This window comes from Callithrix jacchus, chromosome 11 (genome assembly GCF_049354715.1).
Source record: "Callithrix jacchus isolate 240 chromosome 11, calJac240_pri, whole genome shotgun sequence".
Lineage (NCBI taxonomy): Eukaryota > Metazoa > Chordata > Mammalia > Primates > Cebidae > Callithrix > Callithrix jacchus.
Genome location: NC_133512.1, coordinates 117,831,379 through 117,857,841, shown reverse-complemented (window position 1 = coordinate 117,857,841; position 26,463 = coordinate 117,831,379). Strand labels below are relative to the sequence as shown.

The 26,463-nt window shown below is 39.7% G+C and overlaps 1 protein-coding gene and 1 long non-coding RNA gene across 5 annotated transcripts in view; one reads left to right on the top strand and one right to left on the bottom strand.

Moving 5' to 3' along the window:
• The window catches only part of AHCYL2 (adenosylhomocysteinase like 2), a 202,275-nt gene that overhangs the window by 119,699 nt on the left and 56,113 nt on the right, over positions 1-26,463 (top strand). For 2 of the 4 annotated variants that reach the window (XM_035254772.3, XM_035254770.3), the window contains exon 1: positions 22,100-22,429. The exons of the other annotated variants lie outside the window; for them this stretch is intronic. In XM_035254772.3, the coding sequence (XP_035110663.1) occupies positions 22,373-22,429 (57 nt within the window). In that variant the 5' untranslated portion in view covers positions 22,100-22,372. Of the gene's footprint in view, positions 1-22,099; positions 22,430-26,463 lie in introns of those variants that run through there. 4 annotated transcript variants of the gene reach the window in all.
• Positions 4,678-25,580, bottom strand: LOC118143788 (uncharacterized). The gene is made up of 3 exons (XR_004728217.3): positions 25,300-25,580; positions 7,285-7,315; positions 4,678-5,648 (listed from the first exon to the last, which is right to left on the bottom strand). It is a non-coding gene; the product is annotated as an uncharacterized LOC118143788 (long non-coding RNA).

The following is a 26,463-nucleotide window of genomic DNA, read 5'->3' as shown; positions in this document are numbered from 1 at the left end:
ATAATTAAAGTCCTTGGAAAGATAGAATTATAGTCTAATGAATGTATAGATATAAATGTCTGGATTTTTATATTGCCAGGGGTAGAAATGATGAGGGAAACACTCAACCCCCACAATTAAAAGGCATTTATTTCACTATTCTAAGGAATATTTGAATCTCCTTTCAGTTGCATCAATTACCTTGCCTACTTTTACACTCAAGCAGCATTTCATACTTGAAAGCTTTTTAAATAGATGCAAAATACAGTATCAATCTACTTTGGGTACCAGGACCTCCCTCCCCTGTGTTTTCAAAAACATTTTCTGAAAAGACGAGAGAGGGATCTTCATTATACCCATGTATACAAAAAAGCATACGTCTGGATGAATGATACGTCTGGAAATTTATCCTACAGATGTTTTCACACATGTAGAAGGATATTCACTACAGCATTATATCATGTCGATAAATAGCAAAAGATAGCAATCTAAATGTCCATCGGCAGGGAACTGGTTAACTAAATGTTGATATATCTATAAAATAGAACAATGTGCAGAAGTTAAAAAGAGTAAGGCAACTCTGTATACTGATAGTAAAGTCTTCAAGATAATGCTGAGAGGGGACAACTGGATGCAGAACTGTATGTATGATATGCTGCCATTTGTGTAGAAAAAGAAACAAAATACTCGGCCGGGCGCGGTGGCTCAAGCCTGTAATCCCAGCACTTTGGGAGGCCGAGGCGGGTGGATCACGAGGTCAACAGATCGAGACCATCCTGGTTAACATGGTGAAACCCCGTCTCTACTAAAAATACGAAAAATTAGCTGGGCACGGTGGCGCGTGCCTGTAATCCCAGCTACTCAGGAGGCTGAGGCAGGAGAATTGCCTGAACCCAGGAGGCGGAGGTTGCGGTGAGCCGAGATCGCGCCATTGCACTCCAGCCTGGGTAACAAGAGCGAAACTCCGTCTCAAAAAGCAAACAAACAAAAAGAAACAAAATACTACCCCCCTCACATACATACATGCTTTTATGAAAAGAATATCTCTAGAATAATGCACAAGTAAGATTTCTCTCTAGAGAGGATATTCAGGTGCTGAAGGAAAAGGGTAGGGACTTTTCACAGTATACTCTTTATATCTCTTGAACTTTGTGCCGTAGTTAAAAACAAATAAAGAAATAAAATTCAAATTAAAAAAACCTGTCTTATAGAATTGTCACGAGGATTAAGTAAGTGAGTCATGTATATGATTTAATGCATCGCCTGGCATCTAGTTAAGTATATAATACTTAACTTGGCTGGGTACAGTGGCTCATGCCTGTAATCCCAGCCCTTTGGGAGGCTGAGGCGAGTGGATCACCTGAGGTCAGGAGTTAGAGACCAGCCTGACCAACATGGAGAAACACGAACTCTACTGAGAATACAAAAATTAGCCAGACGTGGTGGCGCATGCCTGTGATCCCAGCTACTCAGGAGGCTGAGGCAGGAGAATCACTTGAACCCAGTAGGCAGAGGTTGTGGTGAGCTGAGATCATGCCATTGCACTCCAGCCTGGGCAACAAGAGCAAAACTCTGTCTCAAAAAAAAAAAGCCTTTGTTTCTGTCCCTTCCCCTCCAGTTCCATAGCTGTTTGGAGGGTTCCCAGGATTTATTTTCTTCGCCTAGGCCAAGGATTGTTAACCTGAATGGATCGATGAATCTTTGAAATTGTATACCAAATTTTGTTTGAGTATATGCTTATTCTAGACTTCCTAGATTCTAGAGAGAAGAGAGTCTGTGACTTTAATAAGATTTTCTAAGGAAGGGAAGGTCCTAGCTGGGCGTGGTGGCTCACACCTGTAATCCCAGCACTTTGGGAGGCTGAGATTGGTGGATCACGAGGTCAGGAGTTCAAGACCAGCATGGCCAACATGGTGAAACCCCATCTTTACTAAAAATGCAAAAATTAGCTGGGCATGCTGGCACTCGCCTGTAATCCCAGCTACTGGGAAGGCTGAGGCAAGAGAGTTGCTTGAACCTGGGAGGCAGAGGTTGCAGTGAACCAAAACTGCACCACTACACTTCAACCTGGGCAACAGAGCAAGACTCTGTCTCAAAAAAAAAAAAAAAAGGAGGGGTAGGGTCCCATGGCCCTAAAAAGTGAAAACACACTAACCTAAGCTGTTTTGCTATTTTTTGTCTCTTTCCACCAGAAAATACTCTGTTGTCAGATAGTTTTCTCTTTATAGCTAGGAAGAGTTGGGGGCTGAGTTTCTTTCCTCATAACTTTTATCTTTTCTAATTATGTCATGTTTGGGCAAGTGATTTAAAATTCCTGGGTCTCAACTTCTTCACTATAAAAAGACGTGATTGACTGGACAAATTCAAAGGCTCCTTTCATCTTGAAAATGTTTTGATTCCTTCTAGGTTTACTATGTATAGGCTTTAAAAATTAGAAATATTGTCATAAACCCAGAAAAACTTTTATGCTAAGAATAATCTTTATGTAGAGACCTAAATCTGAACCAAGGGATAAAATTGGAGGTTTGTATATACAAATCTAAGAGCATATGCCAGGCTGGGCGCAGTGGCTCATATCTGTAATCCTAACACTTTGGGAGGCTGAGGCAAGAGCACCACCTGAGGTAAGTGAGTTTGAGACTAGCCTGGCCAACATGGTGAAACCTCTTCTCTACCAAAAAAAAAAAATAACCAGGGGTAGTGGCACAAGTAGCTGAGTGAGGAGGGAGAATCGTTTGAACCTGGGAGGTGGAGGTTGCAGTGAGCTGAGATCGCACCACTGTACTCCAGCCTGGACAATAGCGTGAGATTCTGTTTCAAAAAGAAATCGAATGCCAACCTAATTCTGTACTGAACAGCCATGATTTATTTTCATACTAGCAATAAAGCTTCCTTACTAATGAGGTAGGGCTATGTAAGATGCTCTGGTGGTCCTGTGGGGCAGAGGTGACCTCTCTGTAAAACCCTCTCTCATTTCAAGGTCTTTTCTCTGCTTTGTTTTAGGAAAAGGGAAGAATAGTAGAACCAGTGAGCTGTAGTTCTACGCTAATAAAAAATGCCTCCATCAATATTGATCATTATCTGTTACTTGATTAAGTCCAGATCATAGTTCTTACTTATGAAAAATCAATCTATACACTTTAACTCAGATGTACATTTAGTTATTCATATTATTGTACAACTCAATTACTCTAAACATTTGTCCCAAATTTATCCTGTGGTCATTTTTGCCCACTTCTTCACAAAGTTTTATAGAAGCAGGGATTCTTGACCTACAAGGCAGTTCGGGGTTAATAAGAGTACATTCAACAAGCCTGTGAAGATAAGGGCATTTCAGATAAAGCATGCAAAGGTACCTGGATTCAGGTGTTAGCTCTGTGTCTTACGAGCTCTGATCTTGGGTCAGTCACTTATCCTGTCCATACTTGTCTCCTCGGTTGTGAAATGGTGACAATAAAAGCATCTACTATATAGCATTATTATAAGGATTAAATGAGATAATACATGCCAAAACAACATAGTATTTGGAATATAGAAAACATTCAATAAATGTAGTCTCTTTTTTTCTTATTGTTATTATTAAAGGCATGAAGATGTAAAGCACCATGACAATTTTTTCTGTTTTTGAGACAGAGTCTTGCTCTGTTGCCCAGGCTAGAGTGCAGTGGCACAATCTTGGCTCACTGCAACTTCTACCTCCTGGATTCAAGTGATTCTCGGGCCTCAGTCTCCTGAGTAGCTGGGATTACAGGTGTGCATCATCATACCAAGCTAATTTTTGTATTTTTAGTAGAGATGGGGTTTTGCCATGTTGGCCAGGCTGGTCTCGAATTACTGACCTCAAGTGATCCGCCTGCCTCAGCCCCCCAAAGTGCTAGGATTACTGGCTTGAACCACTGTGCCCAGCCAACAATTTATGAGCCTTAAGGAGTTAGGTATAGCATTTCTTCAAGACTCAAATCCAGTGTTGTTTCCCCAGTGCAGCCTCCCCAAATTTGACAGCTGTAGAGCTTTGTTCCCCTAGCTCTTTGCTTGTTATTGTAATCTCTTTTGCTACTGGACTATTAGTCCTTCTGTGATAGAAGCTTATCTTATTTTCAACAAATATATATTAAGTATCTGAATGTATCAGGCATTATGCTAGGTGAACAGTACAGATAAGGTCTCTGTTCTCTTGAACTTAAATTCTAGAATAAGAAAACAAAAAGTAAGTAGTTTCAGACAGTGGTAATTGAATAAAATTAAAAAGGTAATGGGGCCAGATAGAATGATCCTGGAAGTCCTTAAAGGAGTGACATTTGAGCTGAGACCTGGAGGATGAGCTCCTTGGATTGGGTAATAACACTTTTATTACTCAACTTCACCCATATACAGTCTTCACTGTGTTCTTCTAATTTCCTCCAGGATTACCTTAAGATGTTAATTACTGCATTTTAGTTTGTAGCACACATTCCATATTTATTTGTGCTTAGGTATAGCTCTGCTTTCCCTCCTCTCCATGAGTGAGCTATTGAGTTGATTTGTTTGAGTCTTTATTCTTTTTTTTTTTGAGACAGAGTTTTACTCTTGCTGCCCAGGCTGGAGTGCAATGGCGCAATTTCAGCTCACCACAACCTCAGCCTCTTGAGTTCAAGCGATTCTCCTGCCTCAACCTCCTGAGCAGCTGGGAATACAGGCATGCGCTACCATGCCTGGCTGTTTTTGTGTTTTTGGTAGAGATGTTTTGGTGGGGGGTTTTCTTCATGTTGTTCAGACTGGTCTCAAACTCCTGATGTCAGGTGATCCACTCACCCAGCCTCCCAAAGTTTTGGGATTACAGGTGTGAGCCACTGCACCAGCCCTGAGTCTTTATTCTTCATCCATCCATGTTTTAATCTGATCCACAGGACTGTGTATAAGTTAAATAGTACCATCCCTAGATGTTCCTCTTGGGTATATGTGCTGTTCAATTCTTGTTTATGCTTTCTCGTTAAGTAATAAGTCAGAAGCAGACTTCACTGTAAGCACTTGGGATGAGTTACTCACCATAGTAGATGATATGGGAATTCCAAACAGTAGTTTACACAGACATTTCTGTAATATTATTGACAAAAGTAAGAACTTTTTACTTAAGTGTAATCTAGCCCTCCCAAAGCTAGGCTGCAGCTGGAAAAACATCACCTACTCTTCCTTTTGCCATCTGTTTGGTGGCACCATAAGGACCTTCAATTCACTCTTCTTTTGAGACCTAGCCCATTCTGTTACCCTTCAAGCAGAATGCACTTGATAATTTTGGTGACCATTTAAGGAAATGGCCTTCTGTTGCACTTGGTTAGTCAGAAAGGTAAGAGTCTGTTTTCTGGACTTGAAGGGCCTCATTGGAGGAGTAAGCGTTAGAGTGCACTTTTCTATAAAGAAGCTAGGTTCCTTGGCTTCCATAGTGAGGTGTGGGACAAATAGATAGGGAGTTGAGTGAGTTGTTGATTATCAGAATTAAGAGCCAATTCTCTCCCAAGTTCGCTTTGTTGAATAAATCCCACTGCAGAGATTTCTTTCTGAATGTTCATAACCTTTCTCTTTTTTTGGACAGTAAAGAAAAAAAAAGCAGAACAGCTCAAACATGTCTCAGTCACTGGATTTCTTGGCTTTCAAATTGCACTGGTTTTTTTTTTTTCCTTGTTAGGTACTATCTGAAAAAGAATTAAAGGAGATTCTTGTTATTTGAACTTCTAGGCCCTTTACTGTCTGCCGGTTATTCCAACATGTACAACTCCTACCTAAGTAGACTCTACTTCTAAAAGTTTATTTTTCTGTTCTATTCAGTTTTTCATCGCAGTTTTTCTGGAAGAGTTCAGGATGATTGCCATTTAAGTGGTGATTTGGGGTTTTATCTTTGTTTTGAGTGATACATTTTAAAGAGCTCACCTTGGCCGGGTGCAGAGGCCCACACCTGTAATCCCAGCGCTTTGGGAGGCTGAGACGGACGGATCACCTGAAGTCAGGAGTTCGAGACCAGCCTGGCCAACATGTTGAAACCCCGTCTCTACTAAAAATACAAAAATTAGTCAGGTGTGGTGGCAGACGGGTGGCAGCTACGTGGGAGGCTTAGGCAGGAGAATTGCTTGAACCCTGGAGGCGGAGGTTGCAGTGAGCCGAGATTGCTCTATTGCACTCTGGTCTAGGCCAACACAAGAGCAAAACTCTGTCTCAAAAAAAAAAAAAGCTTACCTTGTTTTTGTTAAAAATATTTCTCTTGTATTTGCAAAGGTATATGCCACAACTGAGAGAAAGAAAAAAGAAAAAAAAATTCACTTGTTTTCCTTTATAAATGATTAGTCTCAAAATAATGTCATAACTTAACCAGCAGCACAATGCTGTTTAAAATATTATATTGCAAAAGACAAAATAAGGTATATTATTATCAGTTATAAGTCTGAGGGAAATATAAAGTTCATTATATTTTCATTATTTATAATTTTTTAAAATTTCCTTGGGAGAGTCTTTTCTCTTTCATGAGTCAGAAAACTCTGAGTCTTTTAATTTCTTCTTTTTTTTTTTTTTTCTGAGATGGAGTTTCGCTCTTATTGCCCAGGCTGGAGTGCAGTGGCACGATCTTGGCTCACTGTAACCTCCACCTCTTGGGTTCAGGCAATTCTACTCCTGAGTTGCTTGAACCCAAGCCTCCTGAGTAGCTGGGATTACAGGCATGCACTGCTATGCACGGCTAATTTTGTATTTTTAGTAGAGACCAGGCTTCACCAGTTGGCCAGGATGGTCTTGAACTCTTGACCTCAGGTGATCTGCCTACCTTGTCCTCCCAGAATGCTGGGACTATAGGCATGAGCCACTGTGCCTGGCCTAATTTTTTTTTTAAAGCAAACAGTTCATCCTTAAGTATTAGAAATAGCATAAATTTTATTTTATTCTAGAATATTATTAAATCCTAAAATAACAGTTTTAAATAAAAATTTTGGCCAGGCGCAGTGGCTCAAGCCTGTAATCCCAGCACTTTGGGAGGCCGAGGTGGGTGGATCACAAGGTCAAGAGATCAAGACCATCCTGGTCAACATGGTGAAACCCCGTCTCTACTAAAAATACAAAAAAAAAAATTAGCTGGGCATGGTGGCGTGTGCCTGTAATTCCAGCTACTCAGGAGGAGAATTGCCTGAACCCAGGAGGTGGAGGTTGTGGTGAGCCGAGATCGCGCCATTGCACTCCAGCCTGGGCAACAAGAGTGAAACTCCGTCTCAAAAAAAAAATTGCATTTATGAAAGTTAAAAAAAGTTTGGAATTTTATTTTAAAACAGGTCAAAGATATATACTTACTTTTTATGTTTCCACATAGGCATAAGGAACACTGTTGGATTTAAAAAATAGCTATTTATTGGATGATAGTGAAGTTACAGAGCTTATAGCGGGTATAACAGCAGAAACATAGTCAAAATCATAAGCCGAAAACACTTTTATTCGTACTGTAACCAATCTCCTTGAAAACCTTTAGAAAACACAAAAATATACAAACACACATTCCATTTAGCCAGCACAGTGATGACATCGTTACACATATAGGCTCTGGAAAACTCCACTCTACACTCATGAGAGAATGAAAAGTGAAAAAGACAAATGACATTTTACTATTATTATGAAAATGCTTTTGACCTCAAAAACCCCTGAATAAAAGGGTAAGGTGAAGAGGACATCCCCATTGGCAATGGTAGAGGCTATGGAAGATCGGGTCTTGCAAAATTTATTAGAAGGCCTTCCTGAAGAGAAGACCTTCTGAGGCACCCCTTTGCAGGTAAAAAGCATTCATGTCTTCTTTCTCCACAAAGCTTTTGTTAATCACCAGATCTGGCAATGGTCTCCCAGCACCTCTTAAAGCAGTGGTTCTCAAAATGTGGTCCATGGACTCCCGGGAGTCCTGATACCCTTTTTTACAGGGTCTGTGAGGTCAGAGCCATTTTCATAATAATACTAAGATGTTTGCCTTTTCTATTGTGTTGACATTTTGCACTAATGGTGCATAAGCAATGATAGGTAAGTAATTAATAACTGTTAGTTATCATTATATTAATCATTGGTATGTACTTACAGTTAACATCTTTTTTCTATTTTCAATTAGAATGTGTTTGATGAAGCCATTAAAATGATTAGTTTTATTAAATATCACTCCTAGAGTATAATTTTTTTAATGAAATAGGAAGTACATATAAAGTACTTTGGCTGCATGCTGAAATACGATGGTTGTCTTGAGGGAAAGCATTCACGATTGTATGAGTTGCAAATTGCACTAGCCTCCTTTTTTAAAATCGTATATCACTTTTACTTGACAGACTTGGTTATTCAGACTTGGGCATCTGGCAGATATTTTCTTGAAAATGAACAAAGTGAGTGTCTCTCAAGGAAACTGACAGTATTTGTTGTCAATGATAAAATTTAAGCTTTCAAGTGAAAATTAGAATTTTGGAAAACCCAAACCTGCCACCATGAGCTTGACAGCTTCCAGTCAAGCTGTCCCCAGTGTAGACCTCTTATTTGAGCTCCAGACTGTCACATCTACCTGTCTATATACATACTATGTCCACATAAATGTTTCATATTCTAAATTTAACATGTCCACAATGGAATTTTTTGTTTCTCCCATAAAACTTATCTCTTTCATCCTGCCTCAATTTTTCTCATCTTAGTAAATCACCTCTAACCCAGTTGTTCAGACTAGAATTGAAGTCATTATTTCTTTTTCCTCACCTCCTACTTCCAATCCATTAGCAAGTCTTATGAGTTCTGCCTTTAAGATGCCTCAGCTCTGCTTGCTTTTCTTCCCCTTTGCTATCAACCTACTGCAAGTTATCATCATCTTGCACTTAATCTACTGCATCAGCTTTCTGATTGGTCTTCCTTTCTTGCCTGTCTATAACCAATTTTCCACGCAGCAGCAGATGTAAATCATGTTACTCTGTTGCTTAAAATCCTTTAATATTACCCATTATACATAGAATAAAATTCAAATTTCTTAGCTTATAATTCCTTTCATGTTTAGGCCTTTACCTCCTCATTCTTTACAACCTAAATCTCATTCAACCTCATTCTTTACATTCTTTTTCTTTTTTGGGGGGGCACAGTTTTACTCTTGTCACCCAGGCTGGAGTGCAATGGCATGTTTTTGGTTCACTGCAACCTCTGCCTCCCAAGTTAAAGCGATTCTCCTGCCTCAGCCTCCCTAGTACCTAGACAGGCACCCACCATCATACCTGGCTAATTTTTGTATATTTTTAGTAGAGATGGGGTTTCACCCCATGCTGGCCAAACTGGTCATCTGACATGAATCAAGAAGCAAAAATTATCCTAGAATACAAACCTTAAAGAAGACCTACAGAGCTGAGTCCAAACATGACAGTGCTCTGCCTTCCTGTTTCATCCCTCATACTGTAAACAAGTATCCTGTTCATAATCTGTTTATGCCATATTTAAATTTTAATTCTTTTTTTTTTAGTGATGGCACTGTGTAAAATGGTCCCCAGGTGTCGTGCTAAAGTGTTGTTAGTGTTCGTAAGCCCAAAAAGGCTGTGATGTGTCTTACTGCGAAAATGTGTGTTAGATAAGTTTAGTTCACACATGAGTTATAGTGCTGCTGACTTTGGATTCAATGATAATATATTAAAATACATTAAATAAGATGTCTTTAAACAGAAGTACACATAAAACAAGATTATCTATTGACACCAATGCTGAAAATCACATACACCTAACCCTGTATCTTTCCTAGGAGCAATGGTTCACTGTTGGTAAATTTAGTGTTCATGGCAACTTTGTAGAATTCAACTACCTCAAATAATAAGAATCAGTGTATTTTATATATTTATTTTGTAGGACCTTAAAGTATCTCACAGACATTAGCTCATTCATCAACACAACTTCCAGAAATTGGCTGCTAGAGAATGAGTTATTTGTTATTTCGAAGATAAGAGAAAATTCACTGTGTAGGTTTTCCTTAAGGTTTGTATTCTAGGACAGTTTTTGCTTCTTAAATAGACAGTATTTTACCCTTGGATGTAAAAAGATCTGCTTGCTAATCATGGTTATGTTTGACTGATTTGCTTCAGAACTCATTAGAATATTCCCTATTTGACTTTAATGGGGAAAGGTTAAAAGGTAAAGCATTTTGAAAAGCACTCAGAGCTTTTTGGCAGAAAAGTACCGGGTAGAGAGAAATAATCATAGTGGTTATTATCACAAATGTAAAAAAGGTAATGATATAAATTGCTGGATACATGAAATTTGAATGTGCTATGCTGAAAATGGCTACTCACATATATATCATAGGAGCTTATCTCTCCTTCAACTCTGCATTCAAACCTTTGTCTAGATTCTGCTAATTCTTCCTGTATATGATTTCTCAAATTTGTTCCTTCTTTTTCATTTGTATGGTTATAATCTGGAAATGCACATTTTAACCATTTTCAAGGTTGACCTTCAAATTGCTCTCATTTCTTTCAGCCACATTTTCCCTTGAATGTAAGAGTTACACAGTAATAAACCATCTTGCTTAAGCATATTTTTATCACAATCTGCAGAGATATTACTGCCCTACTTAGAAACTTTCACTGGCTGCTAGTTGTCTATTTTTACATTACTATATACCACTGTCTCTTCATGTTCCTCAACTCTACAGGCTTTTCCACCCTATCCCCTATAATTGATGTCATCTCATAATTCACTGTGTGTGCAGAGGAACCTCTAGATGTTAATTCCTTCATCTTATTATAACCAAATCTATAAACCTGCCTGTGTCTATTCCTTTTTCCTTCCATTACAAAGGAAAGAAGTATTAGGACTTAGGCATCTTTGATGGGGGGCATTATTTTGTCTACCACACATTTCTATTTTTTTTCTTCTCAGTATAAAAGTGATATATCCTAATTCCAGAAAAATTAGAAAGCTGGCCAGCAATTTAGGAACTGTATAGGCCCTATTGATCTCCTAACAGAAATAGAGATCATATTGATTAAGAAGGGAGGATCTCTGAATACTTAAGGCCTTTAAGATGCTCCAAGAGTTTGCCAAAAGTCACAGAGGAGAAAAGTATCACCTTCCACAAAAAATCCATGGGAAAAAGGAGCACTGTAAGACTTCTGGAAAGGTATTTAGCTTCTCTAGGTTTTGGCTTCTTTATCCTTAAAATAAGAAATTGAATTCGCTGATTTTTTTTTTCTTTTTTTTTTTTTTTTTTGAGACGGAGTTTCACTCTTGTTAGCCAGGCTGGAGTACAATGGCGCGATTCGGCTCACCGCAACCTCCGCCTCCTGGGTTCAAGCAATTCTCCTGCCTCAGCCTCCTGAGTAGTTGGGACTACAGGCGTGCGCCACCATGCCCAGCTAATTTTTGTATTTTTAGTAGAGACGGAGTTTCACCAGGTTGACCAGGATGGTCTCGATCTCGACCTCGTGATCCACCCGCCTGGGCCTCCCTAAGTGCTGGGATTATAGGCGTGAGCCACCACGCCCGGCCGAATTAGCTGATTTTTTAAAGTATTGTCTTTATTAATATATAAAGGCTAGTATCTACATTCTACTACAAATTAATCAAAAGAGATGAATAGATAACATACAGATGTGCTAGTTTTTAATCAAATCAGTGTATAGTGTTATTTCAGGATTCAGTCAGTTACATTTTCACAGTCAGAAAGACAAGGAAAGACTGAGAAGCTGTCACAGATTGGAGAAGAACAAGGAGGACAACCAAATGTAATGTGGGATCCTGGATGCCACATTGGTGGGACATTGGTGGAAAAACTGGCTAAATCCAACTAAAACCTGTAGTTTAGTTAATAATTAATAGTATTATGAGGTAATAGTATTGCACCAATGTTCATTTCTTAGTTTTGATAATTGCTGTGATTTCATAAGACGTTAACCTTAGAGGACTCTAGGTGAAGTACATATGGAAACTCTCTGTACTGTTTTTGCAAGTTGTTTCTATGTCTGAAATGATTTCAAAAGAAAATTTTTTCTATTAATAAAAAGACAGTAAGAGTGGAAAAGCAAGCCACAGAGGGAGAGAAGTTGTTTGCAAGATTTATGACCACAAAGAACTCAAAATTAGAATATTTAAATAACTCATACAAATTGGTAAAGGAAAGACTGACAATAGAAAAATAGGCAAAAGACTTGAAAGACTCTTCGATGATGTCCAAATAGCCAATAAGCATATTAAAATGTGCCTGGCAATGCACAGGGTTCTCATCTCCAAGTTGGAACTCTTGTATATTGCTAGTGAGAATGTGAAATGGTGCTGGTGATAATCCATGTAAAATTAGACAGATTTATTATATGATCTAGCAATTCCACTTGTGTATATATACCCAACAGAATTGAAAGCAGGGCCTCATGTAGATATTTGCACATCACTGTTGATACCAGCACGGTTCACAATAGCCAAAAGCTGGAAACAGTCCAAATGTCCATCGACAGATGAACGTATAAACAAAATGTGGCATAGACGTACAATGGAATATTATTCAGCTTTAAAAAGAAATGAAATTCTGACATGCTACAACATGGAGGATCCTTGAGAACATTATGCTAAGTGAAATGTCAGTCACAAAAGGACAAATAGATTGTATGATTCCACCTATATGAGTTACCCAGTGTAGTCAAATTCATAGAGACAGAAAGTAGAGTAGCGGTTAGCAGACGCTGGAGGGAAGGCAGAATGAGGAATTGTTTAATGGGTAGAGAATTGCAGTTTGATGTCATGAAAAAGTTTTGGAGATGGATGGTGGTGATGGTTGTACAATAGTGTGAATGTACTTAATGCCAGTGAACTTAAAAATGGTTAAAATGGTAAATCTTATGTATATTCACCACAGTGTTTTTAAAAAGTGGCTGTATTGGTAATGGTAATGGTGGTGGTAAGATATAGATGAAAACCACAATGTGACAACATTCTCTAGAAAGGATAAAATGACAGAGACCAAGGGTGCAAAGCAACGGGAATACTGATATTTTGCTGGTAGGATTATAAACTAGAACAAGTATTTTGGAAAATTATTTGACATTATCCATCTAGCTGAACATAAGCATACCCCATCACCTAGCATTTCCACTCCTAGATATATATTCAGTAGAAATCTTTTCATGTGGGCCAGGCGCGGTGGCTCAAGCCTGTAATCCCAGCACTTTGGGAGGCCGAGGCAGGTGGATCACGAGGTCAAGAGATCGAGACCATCCTGGTCAACATGGTGAAACCCCGTCTCTACTAAAAATACAAAAAATTAGCTGGGCACGGTGGCGCGTGCCTGTAATCCCAACTACTCAGGAGACTGAGGCAGGAGAATTGCCTGAACCCAGGAGGCGGAGGTTGCGGTGAGCCGAGATCGCGCCATTGCACTCCAGCCTGGGTAACAAGAGCAAAACTCTGTCTCAAAAAAAAAAAAAGAAAAAAAAGAAATATTTTTATGTGGGTACCAAAAGACATTACAAGAATGTTTATAGCAACATTTTTTTTTTGATAGTCCTCAAGCTGAAAACAACCAAAAAGCCCATCAACAGAAAAAAAGGGATTCAATAAATTGTGGCTGTTGGCGCAATGGGATACCTTCCCACAATATAAATAAATAAAACTGCTAGTAAGTGCCACAAACTTGGGTAACTCTTAAAAATATATTAAGCAGAAAAAAAAGACACTTAAGAATAAATATTTTATGATGTTTATATGAGGTTCAAAAATAGGCAAAACTGATCAATGGTGATAAGAGTCAGGACAGAGACTACCTTTGGGGAGGAGTGAGGGTAACGACTGATAGTGGACCCATGAGAAGGCCCTAGGGTACTGGGAATGTTCTGGTTTCTTATCTGTGTAGTGGTTGCATAGGTGTGTTACCTTTTGAAAGGTAACTTTTATCAAGCTGTAACTTTTTTATTTGTGTACTTTTGTAGATAAGTTATGCTTCAATAAAAAGTTTATTTTAAAAAAGGATATGTAGAAGAAAAAGAATATGACAAGAAGTACAAATTGTACATTTATGTAATGGCATTATGCTTCATTATTAAACCCCCGCTCCCAGCTCAGTGACAAAACTGAGGGCCCTGAATGCAAATTCCTTTCCACTCTTATTCTTGTTGCAGTGTAAGAACAAGTTTTCAAGTTTAAGCTTGACTTTTGTTTGAGGACAGCTTTAGCTAGAGGTGCTAACTGTGCAGCAAACTGAACACTGACCTAAGTGGAGCTCTAATTAGCTGTGTCAGGGAAATGGAGGATTTAAGTCCATACTCCACTCCTAGATTCTACAGACTTAATAGGGAGTAGAGAAGGTAGCTTGGTGACTGCTTTAGAATAATGTAAGCTTTGTATTACTTGTTTGAGAAACACTGGATTAGTCATTGGCAAGGAGGTACATTTAGTTACCTAAATTTTGTTATAGTGACGTTTCTAGTTTTGTTAATTTTTACTCATACCCCATTCTCTTTTCCTTCCTTTTACTCTTCAGGTACCTGTTGTATATTTAATTCATTTTAGGCTTTGCCCTGAGCTAGCTAGCTATTCTTTAAATCATATATTCATCTAGCACATATTCATGAGTTGTTTACTATATGCTAGGGACTTGGAATACAAAAATAAGACATATAACTTCTGCCCTCAGATTGCTTGCAGTTCCAGTTTGGATGGAGACAAATGATCAGTTATAGTATCAATGTTGACATGTACTGTAATAGAGATCAGTCTGGGGTATTGCTCAATAATTCTTGTAATTGATTCTTAACCTAGACCGGGAACTGGAAATGTCTACTGAAGGAAGTTACAGCTAATCTATAGGTTTTGAAAGGTGTGTGTGTGTGTGTGTGTGTGTGTGTGTGTGTGCGCGCGCGCGCGCGCGCACATGCATATGCCTATGTGTGCTTTCATTCAGAGTGGGAGAGTAAGGGAATGTAGAGAGCCAAGGCTCCAGAGATACACAGAGGCCAAGTCATAAAAGGTCCTATATGTCATCATGCTAAGGAGTTTGGATTTTCTTTTGAGGATAGCAAAGAGTAACTGCGGCGTTATAAACAAGGAAGTGACATGACATGTATAAATGAATTTAATGAATAGAAGTAGGCCGTTACATGGTTGGAATTATCTAGGTAGACTTTTACTTCTCAAAGTGTTGTCCCAGCTGTATTGTCATCATCTGAGAGCTGTTCAAAATGTAGAACTTTGAGACCTACTCCAGACTTCCTAAATCAGAGTGGGCATTTTAACAAGATCTTCACATGATTTATATGCACATTCAAGTTTGAAAAGCACTGATTTAGATGGCTATGATGATGGTCAGGCTTTATACAGTTGGTCTGAAGAAGATAGGACAGATTGCAACAGATATTATGGAGTACATGTTCTTCCCTCTATTTGGAATACTCTTCTCAATTCCCAGGTAACTCCCACTCATCCTTTACCTTTCTGCTGAATGAAGCTTCTCTGATGCCATGGCCCCAATACACATAATTGGTGCCTTTGCCATATGCTCCTATGTACTCATATTGTCATTTCTCACACTTCTATGTACTTATTTAAACCTGTCTCTCCCCTTGTACTGTAAGCACCATGAAAACAAAGACCATTTTTCTGTGGTACTTGGCACATGGTAGGCACCCAATAAACATTTGTGATTTGATTAAATGAATTATTTCATGTGTAAGAAGAAAAAATGGATTTGAGTATGTTGGAGAGATATGTTATAATTGTTAACAATAGTAGTTATTTTATATGCGTGTGTTTGTGTTTATTTAGTTTGGGACACCTAGTCTTGTTCTATCTCCCAGAGAGAGTGCAGTGGCAAGATCATAGCTCATTGTAATTTCAAACTCTTGGGCTCAAGCAATCCTCCCACCTCAACCTCCCCAGTAGCTAGGACTACAGGCATATACTACTATGTCTGGCTAATTTTTTGTTTTAAGAGATGGGGTTTTGCTATGTTGCTCAGGCCGAATGATAGTAAATTTTAAATACCATAGATAAGTTCTAGGCACTAAGTGCTTTATACATATTAATTTATTTGATCATCTCAGTTACTCCTATAGAATAGATACTCTTAATATCCCTATTTTACAGATGAGAAAACTGAGGCACAAAAAGAATAAGTCATTTGCCTAAGGTTACCCTGTTGGTAAGAAGTGAGATTCAAACCAGGCAATTGAGTACTATTCTGTGTATCTAATTTTGGACAAAATAGCTTCCAGGTGCTTAGTGTTTTATATGTATCAGTTATTTAGTCTTTATAAAAACAATGTGTAGAAGATAATATTATTCTGATTTACAAAGAAACAAAGGTTCAAAAAGCTTGTGTAGCCTGAGGATACATAGCTAGTAAGTGAGGAAGCTAGCTTTCAAACCCATCTATCCAACTTTAAAAGCCTTTACCAGTAATGATGATGCCTCCATGTTGAGTCCATAAAATACCTGTGGGATATGAATTTTAGATGACTGAGGAACTGAGAATTAAGATACCTAACATCGTATAGGTTGTGAGATAGGGAGAAGGACTTAGCAATGCCCATGTCTGTGGTAGCACTGGCATTTGGAGTTTGAAGGAGTAAGGGAGATTTAAGGTCGAGCATTCCAGCCAGTCTCATAATTGACCACATTGAGCTTTGAACTCAAGTGATTAGGAACATTAGCCTGCATAATAAGCTGAAACTCAGGTGACTAAGGAATAGTTACTGGCTTTTTTTTTTTTATGGTCTTAGAGAAACGAAATGGGTTAGAAATAGTGTCAGAACTGGAAGGAACCAGTTCTAACCTTCCTTACCTCCCTCTCATTTTATGATAAAGAGATTGGAGAAGGGTGTAACCAAAGTCCAATAAAACAAAGCCAGGAAAAGAAGACAGGGTCACATTCTTGTATTCCTTGCACTGTGCCTTATCTCCAGGTTCCAGATTCATCAACTTTAGTTATAGCTGTTCTGCCATCGTAGTAACATCTTCACTGCCTGGTTGTTTTTTAGCTTTGAACCCTGAAAAGATAACTTTGTGTCCCTTCCCCTTTGGCCCTAAGCACATACTCATTGAATTCAGATCATCTGGCAGGCCCTATGCCCTCATGCCCTCATTGATAATACTATAGATCACCACTCCTGGGAACACAACTGGCACAGAGGATTTTGAGCTGTTTTTGGAGTTAAGGTTCTGCTGAGCTGTTGATATACTTGGTCAATTTTTGTACAACAGAAAGCTGCAGGAGCCGATACAGTTGGCGTAACTTTTTTTGGAAGTTACTAACTCCTCACATACGTGTTAAGGGTAATACAATCATATGCAGTGGTCTCACTCCTGCCCTGGCTACAGGTATATCCTCTAAGACACATTATCATAAAATGAAATTATATTGAAAACAAATTTATAACTGGTACTTATTCCTTATGCCTTACACAGTCCTTGTCACTTATTAGGCCTTCAGTTCTCAAATGTAATAGCTACTATTTTATTTTCATTTCAGAATCACTGCAGAAAGATATAGTGAGGTTGCAGTGTTCAAATGGTCTATTTTAGTTAAAATCTACATTAAGGAAACAAAAAAAGTCATAACTAAAAACACTTAGTTTAGCCTGCCAAAGTGATATATTTTACTTGTGTTTGTTTATTTGAGATGGAGTCTTGCTGTGTTGCCCAGGCTGGAGTACAGTGGCACAATCTTGGCTTACTGCAACCTCTGCCTCCCAGGTTCAAGCAATTTTCCCTGCCTCAACCTCCTAAGTAGCTTGGATTACAGGGGCCCGCCACCATGTCCAGCTAATTTTTGTATTTTTAGTAGAGACAGGGTTTTGCCATGTTGGCCAGGCTGGTCTCGAACTCCTGGCCTCAAGTGATCCATCCGTCTTGGCCTCCCAAAGTACTGGGATCACAGGCATGAGCTACCATGCCCAGCCTATTCTTTTATTTTTAATATTGGTTTTTCTAACAGTGATTTTCTTCTGTGGTTTAACACTACCATGAAGGTCGTCATCTTCTATTTATTTAATTAATCATTCCATAGAGAATATAGGCTGGGCATGGTGGCTCATGTCTGTAATCCCAGCACTTTGGGAGGCCAAGGCAGAAGGATCATTTGAGGTGAACTCCTGGGAGTTCAAGACCAGCGGGCAACATAGTGAGACGCCCCCCAGCTCTACAAAAAAAATTAAACATTTGCCAGGCGTGGTGGTGCATCTGTAGTCTCAGCTACTCAGGAGGCTGAGGTGGCAGGGTCACTTCCCCCCCGAGAGGTCAAGCCATGATTACATCACTGTACTTAAGCCTGGGTGACAGAGTGAGACCCTGTTAGGTTAGAATATTTATTTTTAAAATTTTTCATTTACCTTAAAATTTTTTTTTTAACTTTTTAACTTTTTTCATTTTTGAGATGGAGTCTCGCTCTGTCGCCCAGGCTGGAGTGCAGTGGTGCAATCTTCACTCACTGCAACCTCTGTTTCCCAGGTTCAAGCGATTCTCCTGCCTCAGCCTCCCAAGTAGCTGAGATTACAAGTATGAGCCACCTCACCCGACTTCTTCTTTTTTTTTTTTTTTTGAGACGGAGTTTCGCTCTTGTTACCCAGGCTGGAGTGCAATGGCGCAGTCTTGGCTCACCGCAACCTCTGCTTCCTGGGTTCAGGCAATTCTCCTGACTCAGCCTCCTGAGTAGCTGGGATTACAGGCATGCGCCAGCTAATTTTTTTGCATTTTTAGTAGAGACGGGGTTTCACCATGTTGACCAGGATGGTCTCGATCTCTTGCCCTCATGATCCACCCGCCTCGGCCTCCCAAAGTGCTGGGATTATAGGTGTGAGCCACCGCGCCCAGCCCTGACTTCTTTTACCTTTACTTTTTTTTTTTTTTATTACCACACTAGTCTACACTGTCAATATAATCTAGTAATATTCTTATTACTGAAATATTCTAGGGGTTGGGCTTCTGTCTAGCCATAAAATAGACTTTTGGCCTTGATTTGTTCCTTAAAGCTTCATTATAATGCAGATCAGAATGGATTACAATGGGTACAGATCAAGCAATGAAAAGTGGATTATATATTCCTGCAGACATAATGTTGTAATTAAGGATTAAAACACTACTAAGGACTTCTCATTAAATAAGTCACATAGCTGTAGTCAGTAATATAACTAAGCCCCTAAAATATAAAACAATGTTCCATATTCTATAAAATGGATATAAACATACTGAATACATTGATTATGCAAGTTCCTTCCAAAGTATAATAAAGTATAGTACAGCATGCAGAAATTTTAAATTTTGTAATTTCTTAAGCACCTACTATATGCCAAGCATTGTAGGCAAATCAAAGTAGTCTAAGCTCTTGAAGAGCCTGGCGACTAACAAGGGGTAACACATGTACATAGTAACTATAATTTGAGGAAGGGTGAGAATAGTGATAGAGCCAAAGAACAATGTTAGATGAAGGGGAGATTCCTTTTTTAAGGTCAGGTTTCATGGTAGAACTATCATTCCTTTAAGTATTTGAAAAAGTGAAGATGATGGAAGTGAAGGCAGAAACGAATGCATTTTGCTTTGAGAAAATGACATGAGCAAAGGCATTGAAGTGGGAAAGAACACATCATAACAATAACATAATTAAGAGCTACCATGAATTAACTACTTAGAGTATGTACCCTTTTAAAATCCTTGTGTCAGTCCCGTTAGGTAAGTGGCTGTTGTTATTGCCACTATACAAATTGGAAATTGGAGTTATATGAGAGGTCAAATAAGTGACAGAGACAGGATTCTAACCTAACTGTCTGATTCCAAAACCAGTGTTCATGGTTGCGATACTGTAGTCTTTACATTCAAGAAATAGCAGATAATACGGTCTACCTGGAGAATAGAGAGAGAGAGAGAGAGAGAGAGAGTGTGTGTGTGTGTGTGTGTGTGTGTGTGTGTGTGAACTGGATAGTCTTCTGGGAAAGGATTTGTAGAGGGTTTTTAAGAGGCAGTGAAAATGAACAGAAAGGGATAGTTGAAAAGTTTGGTGGAGGAGGGCGCAGAAATAATACACAACTGATTGTTCTGGGGATTGCAGAGAAGGGGGAAGTTAAAGGTGCCTGAGGTTTCATGTGTGGTTGCCTGAGGATAGTGGCATCACAAACACAAATAGAAAAGTGAGGAGAAGAAAGTGTTTTGGGGGGGTGGGAAAGGAAAGATGGAGCAATAATTTTGACTGTAGACATGTTGCATTTAAAACACAGATGAAATACACCATTGGAAATTTAGGCGACAGATGTGACTTCTCATTTTAAGAATTCCTCTGGGTTAAAAGGAAGACCAGAGGACAACAACTAGAGTTTGCTAGGAGCTAAGACTTTATCAGAATTGACACCGACTTCAGTGGGCCTTACCTTCCCTGTATCTCATCAACCTGTGTCCTGACATCACTCAAATCACCTCACTTCATAGCGCCTCTATGACCACAGCTTCCTTTACTAATACCTCTGCTGTTCTTATTTCACCTGCTCTCCATTCTCCCTGTGATCCCTTGATACCTCTGAATGCACCTAGTTCAACAAACAGTCCCTCTCTGTTTTCATCTTCCTTTCTCTCTAGTCAAACCTCTGGCCATTCATTTGAATTCTGACCTCTCTGGCATCTTACTGTACCTCTTTCATAGATACTACCTTTCTCCCCTCCATTCCAAATCCAAAGGATCATTCTCTTAACTAGTGAAGCCTTAAAGGGTAATGAACTGTAAACCCTCCAAATCTGAGACAGGTCTCGGTGAATTGAGAAAGTTTATTTTGCCAAGGTTGAGGACATGCTCTCATGACACAGCCTTAGGAGGTCCTGATGACATGTGCCCAAGGTGGTCAGAACACAGTTTGGTTTTATACATTTTAGGGGGACATGAGACATCAGTCAACGTATATATGATGAACACTGGTTCAGTCTGGAAAGGTGGGACAACTGGAAGCAGGGAGGGGTTTCTAGGTCATAGGTAGATAAGAGACACATGGTTGCATTCTTTTGAGTTTCTGCGTCTCCAAAAGAGGCAGTCAGATAGACATTTATCTTGGTGAGCAGAGGGGTGACATTCAATAGAATCTGAGGCAGGTTTGCCCTAAGCAGTTCCAGCTTGACTTTTCGCTTTGGCTTAGTGATTTTGGGGGCCCAATATATTTTCCTTTCACAGAACTTATAATCATAATTATTATACTGTCCCTATTAGCTCTAGAGGAACTATCCTCTTCAATGGGAATTAGCACTGTAAAGAGTCCTGGCCTTAAAGGAACCAAAGCAGGCATATCTTGTTAGGCTTTGTGCCTGAAACCTTTGGTACTCTTATTGGATAATATACTCTAGAAATGAACGAAGCAGGTGAGATAGGCTAGCTTATGTCTTATTTCCAAACTTCTGAAGTGTGCAGCATGAAGGGAGTTGGCATGGAGACATAAAGCAGAAACAACTTCAGAGCTCCTTTAAGGTGACAGTGTACAGGGCTACTGCACAGGCATCCTGCGTCTTCCTGAAACCAGTCCTGTGTGTAAAATCCAGCATCAGTTAGGGACTTTGAGGCAGCACTAGTCTTGATTGGAAACCCTGGCTCTCCTCTAAACCCACACTTTTGTGGCTCCTGACTAGCCTCAGGGAAGCCGCTTTGCAATCAGCACCTTCTGTCTGTAGCTGAGAGCCCTGAGATCTTCATGTACGTAGCATGGGGAGCCAGCAGAGGGTGGTGTTGTCCCAGAACTTTTTTAGAGCTTCTAAGAAGTTCTGATTTTGAAAAAGATCTTCCTAGGCTCCATGCGAACGTCCCATGCAATAAGACTCTAACTCTTGAGATATGTGAGAATTTGGTGCCAGACCCCTGGTGTGAGCAGATGGGAAAGCTACTGCATAGCTGTTTAAACTTGGAAGCCGCAGGAGCTCTTGATTTCAAGGAAACGCCTGTTTACTGATCCAAATCAAACAACTCTTGAGAAATGGGAGTGCCTTCCTGACCTCAGTCTTTATTGATCTTGGTATCAGCACCTCTAGTGACGTGTCCTGAAGGGTGGGAGAGAATTCACAAGTGCCTCACACATAGGGAAAGAAGAAAGTCCAACTATTGCTGCAGAAAGTCCCCACGGGGAGGTGTGGGTAGAGTGTTTGGGTAGTATTAAACAGTGAGTGCCCCGTGAGAAGCACAGTGCCTGGGTGCCGCACTTTGCATCAGCTCGGATATTGAAATCGGAAACAGAAGACTTTGAAGTCGGCCAGTAAGGGATTGTCAGGCAGTTGACTAATGCTTTTGATTTGAATCGGAGGCTGCTGTGAAAAGGGATGCAGCTTCTGCTAGCCACCGTGAACTTCTGAATCTCACTAGGTTTGGGTCTGCTTTGGGGGACACAGATACCCCCGGTATTTCCAAACCAGCTTTCCCTTTTGCGTCAGGACATATCTTACCCAAGCCTGCACTATGGAGCAGTGGGACGGTAATGAGGGCACCTCGGCTTTCCACATGCCTGAGTGGATGGTGAGTTCTTTGGTCGCTTTGTTTCTCCTTCTGTTTCTTGATAACGAGAGGCAACCATTTTTGACAGGTGACAAGGATCACCTGTAAGAAGCTCCTCTCAAGATCCGTGGTTGGAAAAACAGTTATTACTCTAATTTCTGATTAGTTCCTAGGTACTAGGTTGCCACTGATTCTTATTTATCAGAGAAGCTGGGAAAGGTGTGAGAGTTGCCTGGCCAGGGCTTGTTGCCTGGGTGTCTGTGGTGGGTGGGGGCTTTCCTCCTGCTGCTGGTGTGATGTATGGGGTGTGTTTCCTGTGACTGTTTTGCCCTTCTGTTTTCAACCTGATGCTTCATTTGTTTCTCTCGGGGTACAGAAAAATAACAATGAGGAGAAAAAACAAAAACAGAACTTACAGAAACGGTGCTCTCTCAAGTCTGAAAAGATTTCAAACATTTCTCCCCTCCTGGGCCGTATTTTTCCCTTCAGTCACAACATTTCCCTATTTTCCCCCAGCTATTCTTTATATTTATATTTCTATAAGGCAGGAACTGTAGCTCTCTTGGTATAGTTCTTCAGAATACCGTATTTGTCTGGTCAGTAGTTTTACTATAGTGATAATAAGGACTTATCTGTTGATAAGAACTAGCATATAAACCTGTTATATTGGATCCAGTTTCAACTTTTAATTTAGAAACAGTAACCTTCCTTATGTTTCTAGATGGTTCCTTCTAGATTTAGCCTGATTTCTTACAGCCTATACAGGTTTATGTTTATTGGTTTGTGCTTCCCCACTTTGGAAAACTAGTTAGACTCTTTAAAACATATTTCAAGTTCTTTTTAGTGTTTATAGAATTACGGACTTGAAGAAATAACTATTGATAATGAGATAGAATATACAGTAGGCCTAACAAAGGCCCAGCTGAGGAGCTTAAATTTCAACTCATTGTTACAACTATTGTTTATTATTTTGGGGGATGTTATTGCTGTTCTTCTTAATGTTGTTTCAGAACATTGTGTTCAGTTTGGTTTTTTTTTCCTAATTTTTATTTTGAGATGGAGTCTGGCTCTGTTGCCCAGGCTGGAGTGCAAGTGGCGTGATCTCAGCTCACTGCAACCTCCGCCTCCTGGGTTCAAGTGATTCTCTTGTCTCAGCCTCCTGAGTAGCTAGGATTACAGGTGTGCACCACCACACCGGGTAATTTTTGTATTTTTGGTGGAGACAGGGTTTCACCATGCTGGCCAGGCTGGTCTCGAACTCCAGGCATCAGGTGATCCACCCACCTCGGCCTCCCAAAGTGCTGGGATTGCACATGTAAGCCAGCATGCCCAGCCTTGTGTTCAATTTTAAAACATTTGCTGGAAAGAAATACTATCCATCTGCAAGCTTATTCCAAGTAATGTATTGTTTTAGAATTAATGGAAGGATTTATTTAATAATTCTGATTGGGTTGAGTTTTTTTTAATCTCTTGCTCCTTGCTAATAAAAAGAAGGGGGAAAAAGAAATTTGATTTTCTTAGGGGAAGGGCCACATTAAGGTATCGAACTTTGGTATTCCTATAAAGGAATATTTCAGAAGAATTCTTCTGAACATTAGTGTGCCAACTTAGAATCAATCCAAGTTTTATAGTAATTCTTATTGCTGCCTTAGTCCTCAGCGTGTTACGTGCTTAGCATATCCCCTCAAAGTTCAGTAGCAGCTCCTACTGAACTTTCACCCATCGACCTTCTTTCTACTTATGTGATCAGGAGAACTGCCCTAAAGGAGTTGGTGTGACCACTGCATAAGGTATATGATCTAGGGCTTCCCAGCCTTTAGAAAACACTCTTTAGTAAAGCACAGCTCTTCAGTGTTTAGAAAACATTCTTTAGTTTTTTGGTTGGTAAAAAACTAAAAAATTAAGAAAAGCACAGCTCTGTCCGGGCACGGTGGCTCACGCCTGTAATCTCAGCACTTTGGGAGGCCGAGGTGGGTGGATCACATGGTCAAGAGATCGAGACCATCCTGGCTAACATGGTGAAACCCTGTCTCTACTAAAAATACAAAAATCAGCCAGACATGGTGGTACGTGCTTGTAGTCCCAGGTACCTGGGAGACTGAGGCAGGAGAATCGCTTGAACCCAGGAGGCGGAGGTTGCAGTGAGCTGAGATCGCACCACTGCGCTGTAGCCTGACGATAAAGCAAGACTCCGTCTAAAAAAAAAGAAAAAGAAAAGCACAGCTTTGCTCTGCATTGCTCTGTTTTTAATGAGATATTGCTCTCATTTAGAAATTTCTTGGCCATTCTCTCTTAAATAGCAGGAAAATCCCTTTGCTCAGTGGTTTTTTGAACAGCAATAAGAAGGAATAGCGAGGGGCTAGTCTTCAATAACACGATTATCTCATTTGCTAGCTTTTCCTTGCCAAAGACTTTTGAGGCTTTCTTTTAGGTACCACGTAAGTCATTGACTTCTGACTTGGTCTGAAAGTACTTCATCAGGCTGCTGCCGATACCCACTTAGCCAAGAAAGCTAACCTCTGAGCACCCTCTAGTGTATTGCCTATAGCTTTCCAGATCTTACTTCAGAGAAGTTAAAGTGCCTTTTAATCCCCAAGAAAAAAAAATCCTTGCTCCAGCTCCCATATTGGGCCAAAATTTCAAGTTAAAGTTTTAACAAGTATCTGACTCATGTTCCCATTTACATATTAGTATAATGAAATTTTCACTGAAACTATCCCTGCCACCAAAGGAAATATGAGAAGTCTCTCAAATATTCTTTCAGGAGAAAAATTTAGCAGAGCAGGTATATTACAACATCTCCCTTTCTGTTAAAAATCACAAACAAAAAGGGACTTGCATATCCCTCAGAGAACAGGACTCAAACCACATATAAAGCTGACAGTACTCACATCTTTGATTCCCAGCAGGGAAATAAGCCAGGATGAAGCCTGAAGAACCCCAATCTCAAGAATTGCCAAGGTAGACATTCAGGGTTACGTTCCATCAGTCACTGGAAAACTTCTCCTGGAGCCTCTGCTCCTCAGCTGTTTTCATGTTCAGGCAGTGTTATTGCTGAAAGGTTGGGGAACACGTCCTTTTAAAGATTGTCTTTATTAATGTGTTCTATTTCCCCTGAGCGCTCTTTAGTCCCTTCTGGAAGTAACCTTGTCTAGTATGCATAGAGATCAGCAATCATTTTTTCTGTGTTTCTACATTTTAATATTTCCCCCTCCTCCTGCTCCTCCTCCCACTCCAGCTCTCTGTAGCGCTTGGTACTTTTCCATAGAAAATCTGGTGGATTGACTTTCTTGAGTACCCAGACAGCTTGATGCCCAGTATTCTTTTGGTTAGAAGTAATCCTTTTCATAGCTAAAGGGTTAGTTCAACCTGCTCATTTGGCTTGGAAGAGAGAGGTGTTTTGAGGAATATCTGAACCATATCTACTTGGAAGTAGAGACAAATCCTTCAAAGTATCTGATAAATGGTGGTAGAGGTAGCTTGACTATAACTCTAGGTCAGGATTGGCACTTAGAAAGCCATTTGGAAAACTGATGAAAACTATGGGCTCTCTCCCCAGAAAAATACAAACACAAAATTTTGCATACTGTTTTAGGGGGTTCTAGACATCCACGGAATCTAGGTTAAGAACATTTAATCTGAAAGAATAGAAATATTAATATTTTAGGCTTGTATATCAATATGTACAAGTTTTCAAAACCCTCTCACATTATCTTATTATCTCAGCATACATTTTAGATAGGCAAAGTAGATATGATTATCCCCATTTTAGAAATGATAACAGACCTTAATCATTTATAGTATTACTTTATGTACTTGAAAAGGAATTAATTGGTTTCTCTTGGCCTGGTCCTCTTTAGGATAAACAGATCTTCTGTCCTCTCCATGAGTCCTGTTTTTCTTAATGTATTACCTATCTCTTCTTAAGAGCCTTAAGTTATGGAAATCAGAATTAGACCCAGTTTTCTTTAGACACTGTGTTGGGGGTAAAGAAAGGATCACCTCGGCCAGGCACAGTGGCTCACACCTGTAGTCCCAGCACTTTGGGAGGCCAG